Source organism: Galeopterus variegatus, unplaced genomic scaffold (genome assembly GCF_000696425.1).
Source record: "Galeopterus variegatus unplaced genomic scaffold, G_variegatus-3.0.2 Scaffold10524, whole genome shotgun sequence".
NCBI lineage: Eukaryota > Metazoa > Chordata > Mammalia > Dermoptera > Cynocephalidae > Galeopterus > Galeopterus variegatus.
In genome coordinates this window covers 45,170-56,372 of record NW_007736635.1, presented here as the reverse complement: position 1 = coordinate 56,372, position 11,203 = coordinate 45,170, and the positions used below count along the sequence as shown (strand labels likewise).

At 37.0% G+C, this 11,203-nt stretch overlaps 1 protein-coding gene across 1 annotated transcript in view; it reads left to right on the top strand.

Annotated features, from left to right (window-relative positions):
• The first annotated feature begins 6,445 nt into the window (after positions 1-6,445).
• The window catches only part of LOC103610056 (zinc finger protein 717-like), a 31,423-nt gene continuing 26,665 nt past the window's right edge, over positions 6,446-11,203 (top strand). Inside the window, 2 exon segments of the mRNA XM_008594293.1 lie at positions 6,446-6,800; positions 8,291-8,348. Coding sequence (XP_008592515.1) covers positions 8,334-8,348 — 15 coding nt within the window. The 5' untranslated portion in view covers positions 6,446-6,800; positions 8,291-8,333.

Genomic DNA, 11,203 nt, shown 5'->3' with positions numbered 1-11,203 from the left:
CTTTAGCTTATCTGAAAATGATCTAGATATTCAATGAATATCCATCATTTAATTTAATTAGGAAAATACTAAGGGTGTAAGTTGCCAAAGAGATTTGGAAAAGTATTTTTAAGTAGAAGTAATACCAAACAAAGTGAGACATCATCAGGTTGTTCTTTTTTTTTTTTTTTTTTGCTAACCATTTTTGTAACACCGATAATTTGAGCTTATTTGACCAGTAAGTAAGCACGTGTATAATAAAAGTTGTAAGTCTACACTATATTTTTTGCTGACGACATCAACACATGCTAGTTTTAATTTAACTAAGAAACTTTAACTAGCTTTTATTTACCAAAGATCATCCCAGATCATGTAAACTTAAAAAAATAATTGGGTTTCATTTATTCTATATTCTATATAGAATATAAATTATTCTATATTTAACAAAATAGCTATCGGGTCCTACAGAAGACAGGGTAGAAAATTTACATCTCAAAGCCACAGAGTTTACACTTCAGGCTTAAATACCATCATCTGCCTAAACAAAGGTAGAAAGGCATAGGTTAAGGCCCAGTTACAAGATGGCCAGGAACAGCACCTCAACTAGAGACAAGGTTTGTGGTATATAAGTCAATGCCTTCTTCATTCTTTAGTGATTTAGTTCCCCTCTTTGTGAGGTAGAGATAGAGACACCTTTACAAATAGGGATTTTATTTACAGATATAAGTTTCTTTTAGAAAAGGGTCTCAAAATAACCAGCTGAAAATAGTCCTTATTGCCAGAAAGGCATATTTTAGAGACGTTTTCCTAAATCAGAGGTTTTTCAACCCAGCTCGTGCTTCTCAACTAAATTAATGAGTACAGAATGGAGCCCTTCAAGGAGGGCAAGCATTTTCTATGCCTTGACTCAGCATCAGTAACTTCTACTACTGTTGCCAGGACAAGGAGGTGCTGTACTAAGTGACGGTGTCCCTGGCCACAAAAAGCCATCGCCTTAATAGAGGGCAAGGATTGCCTCCAGGTGGTGGAGTGTAAGGTGAGTGACCCGAGCATTGGGCCAAAGGCATTGAAAATCAAAGGCTCTTTTCAAAGCCCGCTTAGGAATTTCAATAAATGACTTTATCACTTTCCTTTCCCATCTTGATCTTTTTAAATAGGCTGTCGATAAGCTCTAACTGAAGCATAGATTCTTGGAAGTGGGGTTATTGGATGCAAAGATAATGAAACCCAGTGGGTATCCCATTCAGATGGAGCCCTCATTCCTCCTCGAAAGTTTTTTTTTTTTTTTTCTCCTTTTTTGTCTTTTTTACTGACCGGCAACGGGATTGCAACCCTCGGTGTTGCGCCCGCACCACGCTCAGCCAGTGAGCGGGAACCAATCTCCACATGGGATCCGAACCCTCGGCGGGAGCGCCGCCGCACTCCCAAGCGGCGCACTCTCCAGTGTGCCACCAGGCCGGCACCCCTCCTCAAAAGTTTTAATCAAAGTGGTCTATGGCATTAGTCCCTCAAGTTAAAAGTGATTTAGGATCCAGGAACTGGACTCTAATTAAGGAGTTGGGATTTATAACTAGCAATTGAGAAAGGGAGTACAAAAAAGACAGCTGGGCAAAAAGAGATGTTGACTAAGTGACAAAAAGGACCATATAAGAGAGTCACTAAGTTCCTGGGGATAAAGGGCATTCATTATCTTGACATATCCTTGAGATGTCTTTACAGGGACAGAAAACGGAATTTTCCCGGATCTCAGAATGTGCTGATCAAGGGTCAACTGTTAGGAATTGGACTGATAGGAGCCAGATGAATAATAAGCAGAAGAACAAAAGTTGCTTTTTTTTTTTTTTTTGGTCCTGGAGTTTCTGCTTCTTTGTCTTTGGAGACTCAGCCAATCAGAAACTTCACTGGCTACTTGCACAGTCCCTGCTCCAACCCCCAACGCTTTCCTTTAAAAAGCCTTGCCTGCAAGTCTTTGGAAAGTTTGAAATTTTTCTGAGCATTAGCCACCTGGCCTCCAGTACTTGGAATTGTAATTATAGCTTAATCTTTCCCTTTATAACTTAGTGTCAGTGTTTTGGCCTTAGCTGCACATTGGGTGAACAAACCCAAGTTAGGTTTGGTTAAAATTTAATGCTTAGATATTTGTATCCCCCCGCCTCCCCCGCCCCCACTAATTATATCATTTTGACTTCCCAGCAAAAATGTACAAGATTGCTATTCCTCCACAGTATTACTAGTAGTCGTAAGATTTTTGAAAGTCTGATAGATGAGAATTTGTATCTTCCTTTAACTTTAATGTGGATTACTATGTTTTAAATTTTTTTATACATTTTGGGCCACCCATCTTTATTTGTACACCTTTTATCCATTGTGTTGAATAAATAAATTTGAGTTAAAGACGGCATCTTTAAAATGTAGCACTACTTTATTCAAACTATTTTAAGTCTATTTGTGTCTTTTAGAGTCTTTTAAAGTTTATCTTATGTATGATTAACATATTTCTTTTCAAACTTATTTCTGGTTATATTTATTGTGGTTCTTGTAAATGAGGCTGACTGTGGCCATAGGTTTTATTTCTTTGGGGTACATATTAGGTAGTGGAATTTCTAGGTCATAGTGAGTCCGTATATAACATTTGAAGAAGTGCCAAATTGCTTTACAATTTGTTTACAATTTGTAAACAGATTTAGAATGGTTTCACACTGTTTTACACTCCCACCTGCAATGGAGAGGCTTCCATATTCTCCACATTTCCCCAACCCTTGTTATCATCTCTGTTACAGCCATTGTACTATTAATTATTATCATATTGTTGTTTTAATTTGCACTTTCCTAAAAACTAATGATATTATGCATATTTTCATGTTTATTGACAATTTGTGTATCTTCTTTGTAGAAATTGTTTATTCAAAACCTTTGCACATTTAAAAATAGGTCAATTGTTTTTTACTGTTGACTTGTAGTACATCCATAATATTCTGGATCTGACTCCTAATCAGATACAGATAATTTGAAATATTTTCTTCCAGTGCCATCTTTTCATTTTCTTCATGGTGTTGTTTAAATAACAAAAGTTTTCTAAATTTTAAAAAGTACAATTCATCATTTTTTAAAAATTGTGCTTTTAATGTAATATGTGAAAAATTATTACCTAATTAAAGATCACAGACTTTTATTCCCATATTTCTCTAAGAATGTTACAGTTTATCTTCTATATTTAGGTGTATGATCCATTTTGAATACACACACACACACATAATTTTTTATGATATGAGTTAAGGGTTCCACTTTCTACTTCTGCTGGTGAACATACAATTTCCCAAGCAACATTTGTTTAAAAACAAAACAAACCTAATTTTTCCTCATTTAAATTTATTGGAAACTTTTTCAATCAACTTACCATAAATTAAAGTGTTTTTAATGGAATCTTTTAGTCTTTTTAATGGAATCTTTCAGTGTTTTTCATTAGCTTACATGACTCTGTCCTTACGCTAGTACCACACTCTCTCGAATAGTGTAATTGTCTAGTGATATTTGTTATTGGGAAGTGAAAGTCATTCGTTTTTATTTTTAAGATAGTTTGGGGTATTTGGTTTCCTTTGTATTGCCAAATAAATTCTAGGATAAGCTTGTCAATTTCTATAAACATGCATTTGGTAATTTGAAGGAGTTTTATTGAATTTTTAGATTAATTTGAAGAGTATTGTCGTCTTAACAATACTATATCATTGAACATCAGATGTCTTTGTATTTGACTCTTCGTTTGTTTCAGCATTTTAAAATTATTCGGCATAAAAGACTTGCATTTTTTTTGTTAAACTTACTCTGATTGTTTTTCTTTTTGATGCTATTATGAGTGGAATTGTTTTCTTAATTTTATATTCCAATTACTCATTGCTAGTGCACAATGAGGAACTGAATATTTTATGTTGATCTGGTATCTTATGACTTTGCTGAACTCATTTTTTTGTTTTAATGGGTTTTAGTAAATTTCTTACAACTTGTATAAACAAACTTATGTCATCTGCAATAAAAGACAGTTCTACTTTTTTGATTTGCAAAATTTTGTTTGTTTTTGCTGGCAAATACCTCCAGTTTCATGTTGAATACAATGGTGATACAGGATATTTTTGTTTTCTTCTCAGGTTTTGAGGTAAAGCATTCAGGTTTTCACCATTAACTGTACTATTAGGCCTAGATTTTTTAAATATGCCTTTTAGCATATCTAAGAAGTTCCCTTCTATTCCTAGTTTGCTAGGGGTTTTATAATGAATGGATGCTAGATTTGTCAAATGTTCTTCTGTGTCTACTGAAATAATCTTTGTTTATTCCATTAATATTTTGGATGTTAAGTAAACATCGCATTTGTGAAATAATTCCATTTGGTCATGGTATATAACCATTTTTATATATTGCTGGATTCACTTTGCCAGTATTCGTTGAGGATTTCTGTGTCTGCATTCACCAGGGATGTCTTTCCCTATTATTTTTTTGTGGGTGGTGCTTTTGTCTGGTTCTGATATCAAAGTAATACTAGCTTCACAGAATGAATTGAGTTTATCCTTCTGTCCAATTTTTAAAAATTTCGTGTGTGAAAAAGTAAGTTTCTGAATAATTGGCATTAGTTTTTGTTGTACTGGTACAATTTACCAGTTAAAATATTTGGCTTTAGATTTTCTTTATGGGAGGATTTAAACTTTTAAAATAAATTTTCACAATATTTTTAACATATTGCCCTGGTGAGTGTACTTGGGCTTACCATGTTCATCTTAACTTATCAAAATCAGCTACAGATTTATACTAACCACATTCCAGTGAGATATAGAAACATTACCCTTATATACCTCCACACTCTTCTACAGATAGCTTTATATCCCTACATAGCTCAATACATTTCTCTCTCTATTTTTTAGATATTATTTCTATAAACATTACAAAAATATGCACTTAACCTGCCTTTGGCAGCTTCATATTTGCCTTCACTGGTGCCCTGTCTTCATTTGTGTGAATTTGATTTACTGTCTGGGGTCACTTGCTTACAGCCTGAAGAACTTTTTATATTTCTTATAAGGCAGGTCTGCCAGCAACAATTTTCTCAGTTTTGTTAATATGGGTATGTCTATTGTTACCCTCCATTTTGGAGCATAGCTTTTTCTCTTTTCTTTCCTCTTTATGATATTGTTAGGTCATAACATGTCCATTATAATGTCATTCTTAGATTATCTGAAACAGTAGCCACTGTCCTCTGTCTTACCAAATATCGGGAGATCCCCATTATAAGAGTCTCTGAGAAATTTCGGTCTCATTCTACTACTCAAGCCCACATCAACCCGATGACTCAAGATGGGCATTTCCCTGTTTTTAGTGGTAGCAGGAGTTTTGAGAGACCCTTGTAGAGAACTCTTTGCCTAGTTTGTGGCAGAAACCAGAAAGGAAAAAGCAAAGTTTTGGTCCATCTCACCTATACCCATGCTCCCCCAATAAACAAATAACTAAAGATCTGATTGATTTATAGATGGATGAATGGGACCTGGAGTTTCTGTGCAAATAATTATCAGACACTGTAAGTGTAAATTGTCGCAAACATTATGAAGTGCACCTACCCTATGACCTGCTATTTTATTCCACTATACACACAATAGCAGTTTTTCCAACTGTGTGATTTACTTCACTGAAGACTCACAAATTAGTTTATTGGATGAGAACAAACATCTTTTAACGGATTGGGAGAGTGTTACCATATTACTTTCTTTTTTGTCAATAAATTTAAAGTAAAATAGATAATTTTTAAATTCTTTAATATGCATCTGTTAAAAATAAAAGTATTATTACAGCAATACCTATATCAGAAGAAAAAACATTTATTTGTTAATTTCATCGTGGTATTGGCCCACATTCAAATTTCCCCATTATTCCCACATTGTATCAGGTTACCAAACCAAAACGTAATAAAGAATGAAAATTCCACATCGCTGTCACGTGGACAGAGACCAGTCCCGATCCCTCAGGTCCTGGTCTCTTAACAGGATTCTCTGCTGGGAAAATAAAATTTCATCCTTTGGTTCCTAAAGTAAGACCGCAGAGTATGGCAGAAAATAATCTTCACCTCTGGTGACATCTCTAGCACAAAACAGTGGAAACGGTTATTTGTGTGTTTCTTCTGCGCATGGGCCACTCCGCCCACTCCGCCATCGGGGAAATGTAGTTTCGCCCTGCGATGACATCACCAGCACAGGACTGAAGGAAGGACTTACTGGGTTCCTTCTGCGCATGTGCCGCCCCGCCCCCTCCCGCCATCTTTAGCCCGGAAATTCCAGACAGCGTGGCAAAACCCACGCTGCTCACATTCAGGAGGAGGAATGAGGGTGAAAGAGGGTCTTCGTGGGCCTCTGGGGACTACGGGGAGCGGCACGGGTGTCTCAGCACCTGGTGGAGCAGAAACGCCTGTGGGTCTCAGGTGGGCGGGGTCTGAAGCGCAGTGCGTTTGGGACCTGGGCCGGGGCTGGGGAACGGGAGCCTCCGGCTGTGTTTCAATGACTGTTTGTTAGGAGAAGTCCCGGTGTGCGCCTGCTCCGCGAACGGGGGTGCGGGCGTTCTGCAGACAGCCTGAGCCTGGGAGGCGTGCAGAAAGGGAAGAAACCTGGTGAAGTAGCCTGGATGACTTTCAGTTTACTCATCTATAACATGAACGTCTTAATACTAGTGAAGTAATTGTAAAATTCAGAGAAATAATTGTAAAGTGTGGCTGTTGTATTTGTGTTGTTTCTTAGTGTCTCTCCAGAAAGTCAAGTTTTTGGTTCCCTCCTGCACCGTGGCTTCTAGAGGTACGCTGATGCTCCAGCTTTCCTGGTAGTTCTTGGCAGTTCAGGAAGGGCTTGCAAGGTATTTCTACTTCATAATAAAGATGAAAAAAATTGGATTTGAGGAGATATGCCTTCTGCGGGGTCACATGATTTGTTGATGTGAGACATCCTGACTTTTTGATTAGTGTTACCCACTTTCCCATACGTACATCGAAACAAGTGTTTGTTTACTTTGGATTATTTTTGTGTCATTGAAGTCAATTTAGATCAAACGTAAATATACCTTGCTTTAAACATTCCTGTTCTTTTGTATCAGATTCTTTTTGTGGATTATGTAACTTCAAAGGTAAATAACCCAAGTGTTTTCCATTTAATATCAGTAATCTGTTCTTGAAAATTATAAATTCTGCAGGAATGTAATGAGAGCCAATTTCACATTATTTAAAATGGGAAAATTAGGCTGCATCACAATTTTACTCGAAATTAGTATCTTAAAATGTAACTAAAATACAGTATAATACTTACATATAAGTGACAGACCCTTTCTATTTTTTTTTAAGTAAACATACTTTTTTTATAATGAGAGCCAATTTCACATTATTTAAAATGGGAAAATTAGGCTGCATCACAATTTTACTCCAAATTAGTATCTTAAAATGTAACTAAAATACAGTATAATACTTACATATAAGTGACAGACCCTTTCTATGTTTTTTTTAAGTAAACATACTTTTTTTATGATGATTCACTTTGTGATTTTCAAAACTTCTACATGTGGTTGGTTGTGAAGTTTTATTGATTGTATTTGATCTGTAATTTAAGACTCTCCCCCACGTAATTTGGTTAATATTGAGTTCTGGGGGCTTCTGTGTATCAGTTAGCATTTACTAGGTAAGGAACTAAGCAAAACTCAATGGCTTAAAACAACAGCAGCAACCATTTTGTTTGCTTTAAGTTCTGTGGATCCAAATTTGGGGGTACACTGAGCTGGGTAGTTCTGATGCTAGTGTTGCCTGGATTACAAATGAGGCTTCAGTCACTTGGTGCCCTTACTGAGGCTGGTTGGTTCAAGATGGTTTCACTCACATGTCCTGTGGTTTGTGCTAATAACTCTTGGCCTATGCCCTGTGTCTCCAATAGATTAGCCCGAGGCTTCTTCCCAGTATGACTGTTTAAGAAAGCAAGCACCAGTGGCCTGTACTTTTCATGCCTATGTTTACATCGCACTTTCTAATGTCTAGTTGGCTAAAGCAAGTCAAATGGCAAAGCCCAGTTCATTGTCAGAACATACTATATGAAGGCTCGGATACTGGGAGAACTTTGATTGGGAAACGTTACTGGAAGAGTGTACCACAAGAAATATGCATTTTTTTTTTTTTCCATGGGGGGTTTTTTTTTTTTTTTTTTTTTTGTCTTTTACAGTTAACATGTAGAGAGTTTTGGACTGGAGAACCTAGGGCCAAGCTACACTAGTTCTCTCCTTAATCCATTTCATTTGCCTTCTCTTACAGGTTTATTGCCAGAGTACTGTATGCATTTCCAAGAGAAACAAAAATGAATAAATCATTGGTGAGTTTTTTGTTGATTTATTCTGTAGTTCTCTCCTTAATCCATTTCATTTGCCTTCTCTTACAGGTTTATTGCCAGAGTACTGTACGCATTTCCAAGAGAAACAAAAATGAATAAATCATTGGTGAGTTTTTTGTTGATTTATTCTATATTTATCGTACATTGCATTGTATCAGCTTTATGGGGTCTATGAATTCCACAGCCCTTTGAATATACATTGAACTCTTTTGAGTGCTTCTTTATAACTATGCAAAATATACCTCAAGCTCAAGAAATCCAAAACAAAAATCACATTCTTCTTTCTTCTCTTACATATGGTATTACTACCATCCAGCCAGTGACCCAAACAATTATGATGGGATTTCTCCTGGACTCTCTCCTCTCCTCTCTGTCTCTGTCTCTCTCTGATCTAATCTCATCTCATGCCAACTCCTGCTACTTTGTTCTTTTAATTTTATTCAAATGTCTGTATATAGTGCCAAAATAGGGGCTGTTGGTACTTATAAAAAACACAATAATTCTGTTTGTTTTATTGGAAATGTCATTCTTGTCAAAACCTGAAGGGTCTGTTTACTAGGTGATGAGGATCAGTCGCTGGTGAATTGTGCTTCTGGCCAGCACATGTGATGATGACCTTAGCAGGCCACAGGGATAAAGCATTCAGGAGTTAGGAGGGCACATTTGAACAAAGATAAATAAAAAGATATGCAAAGAATAAAGAAAGGAAGCACAGATTTTTGTTATTTGTACCTTTTGCTTTTATAAACATATTTCAGTGATACTATTTGTAGTTTTATTTTTTAATATGTAATTGTATGTTTGTAGTTCAAGAAGACCTGCCATTTTTTCAAACTCTCCTAAATATTGTATTTAATTCTTCTCCTGTTTCAGGTAACTGCTTAAAAATGAATAGGGAAAAATAGATGTGTACATCAGCCATAACTATGTTTATGGACTAGAACTATAGTTAATAGTTGGTTAAGAACTAAACATGACAGCCTAATGAACTGAACATTTTACATCCACAATTATAGTTTTAGATCTAACATAACATGTGAAATGTGCTTTATTTATTTATTTTGAGTCCATATTTAGTCTAAACCTACACGCTCTGTGTTTAAAGTCAAGGTACTATCTATGGTCTCTGTAGACTTTTTTGGTGTTTTGATTATCTGCTGCATAACAAAGGATGACAAAACTTAGTGGCTTAAAACAAGAATTTCTTCTTATCACATGTCATGATTTTGTAGGTCAGTGAACTGAACAGGGCACTGTGGGTTGGCTTCATGATGTCTCTGGTCTGCTTCAGGGCAGTATGGTCTGCTAACATCATGTCTGTGGTCTAGCTGGAAGGACACTAGTGGGTGGGGACAATGAACAGGTATCTAACCTGTTCAGTCTCTTGTGGCCAGATTGGACTTCTTCATACTCTGGCAGTCCCAGGGTAGGCAGTTTGGCTTCTCTCAGAGCAAGTGTCCAAGAGGCCCAGGCAGAAGTTTGTGAGGCTTCTTATGATCTCCCTTTAGAAATCCCAGAGCATCTCAAGCACATCACTAAGAGATTTAAGGTGAAGACAATTAGATTTCATCTCTCAGTGAGAGGAATAGTAAGAATTTGCAGCAGTCTTTAATAAACCACAGTTTGCGCTCTGGCTGTAAATTTCTATGACATGCAAAATATGCTTTGCCCTCTAAAGAGCTCCAGAAATCTTTTTGCTGTTATGGAACTTGCTCAGAGCTTTTATCAGGTCCTGGTGGCCAGTCATCTGCCCCTCCACATACACCCAGCATGCAATGCTTGCATGAACATGTGGGCACTTTCCTTCAGACAAGGTTGGTGGGAAGGAGAAGTACCCTGTAGGCACCGGTCTGAGCAGTTTGTTATTTCTGTTGGGCACCTGCTCCAGTTCTTTGATTAGGGCCTAGTCTTGGACTCTGGGAAAGATTCCTTTGGTCTGTTCACTCTGTGCTCTGGGATCTCACCATTCTCTGTCAATATCCTTTTCCTTAAGTGCTTGGGTTTGCGGTTGACTGACTCTCTCCACCCATTTCTTGTTTATAGTAAGTTGGGGATCCAAGCGCTTCCTTTACATTTTTTTTTCTGACTCTGGCCTTTTGATACAAGAAACGATTCAGTGTAATCACTTTTTTAAAAAGTATGGGCTTTCTGTGTACTATAATCCATTAGACCAAACCTACCATGATACGCTTTGAGACAGCTCCTGTGTTCTCTGTCCTCCCCTTCTCTCCAAGCCTGCTATACCCTTAGAAGTCCTATTGTTTACTAGACACTGTCTCTGTGTCATACCCTAAGGTCCTTAGAACGCTAAAAATAGTTTTGATATATTATCTTTATTACAGAACACTGGGCTTGAGTCTTGTCACGAAGCCATTTCTTACTTTGAAAATATTTTGTTGGGAAAAATAAGGGTTGAAGAATAGTTTTATTTCAAACCCAACAAGACCTGCCTCCTTTCCATTTTCTCTTAATTTTGTTAGAAAATTGCACTTTTTTTTTTTCAGTTTGTCTTTCTCCTCATATTTTCTCAGTGGCAGAGAAGAGGCCAGGTAGCACTTTCCACATTCTTCCCAAAGTTTCCTTTGGCAAACTCCTAAAATGGTGAGATACCCTTTTATTTTTCAGTGTTATTGCAGGCAGTAGTGTTGCCCACAGTGCCCCAGTACATAACTCCCTTGTCTTTTTTTTTCATTTCCAATGACATCTTCCTCACTGTCCTTCATGCCCTCATCAAGAGTCTTGACAACCGTTCTGCTTGCACAGATGGTCATCTGGAGGCCCAGCTTCTGCTCAGTCTTACAGCCAGTGCCACATATTATAGCTTTTTATTACTACAG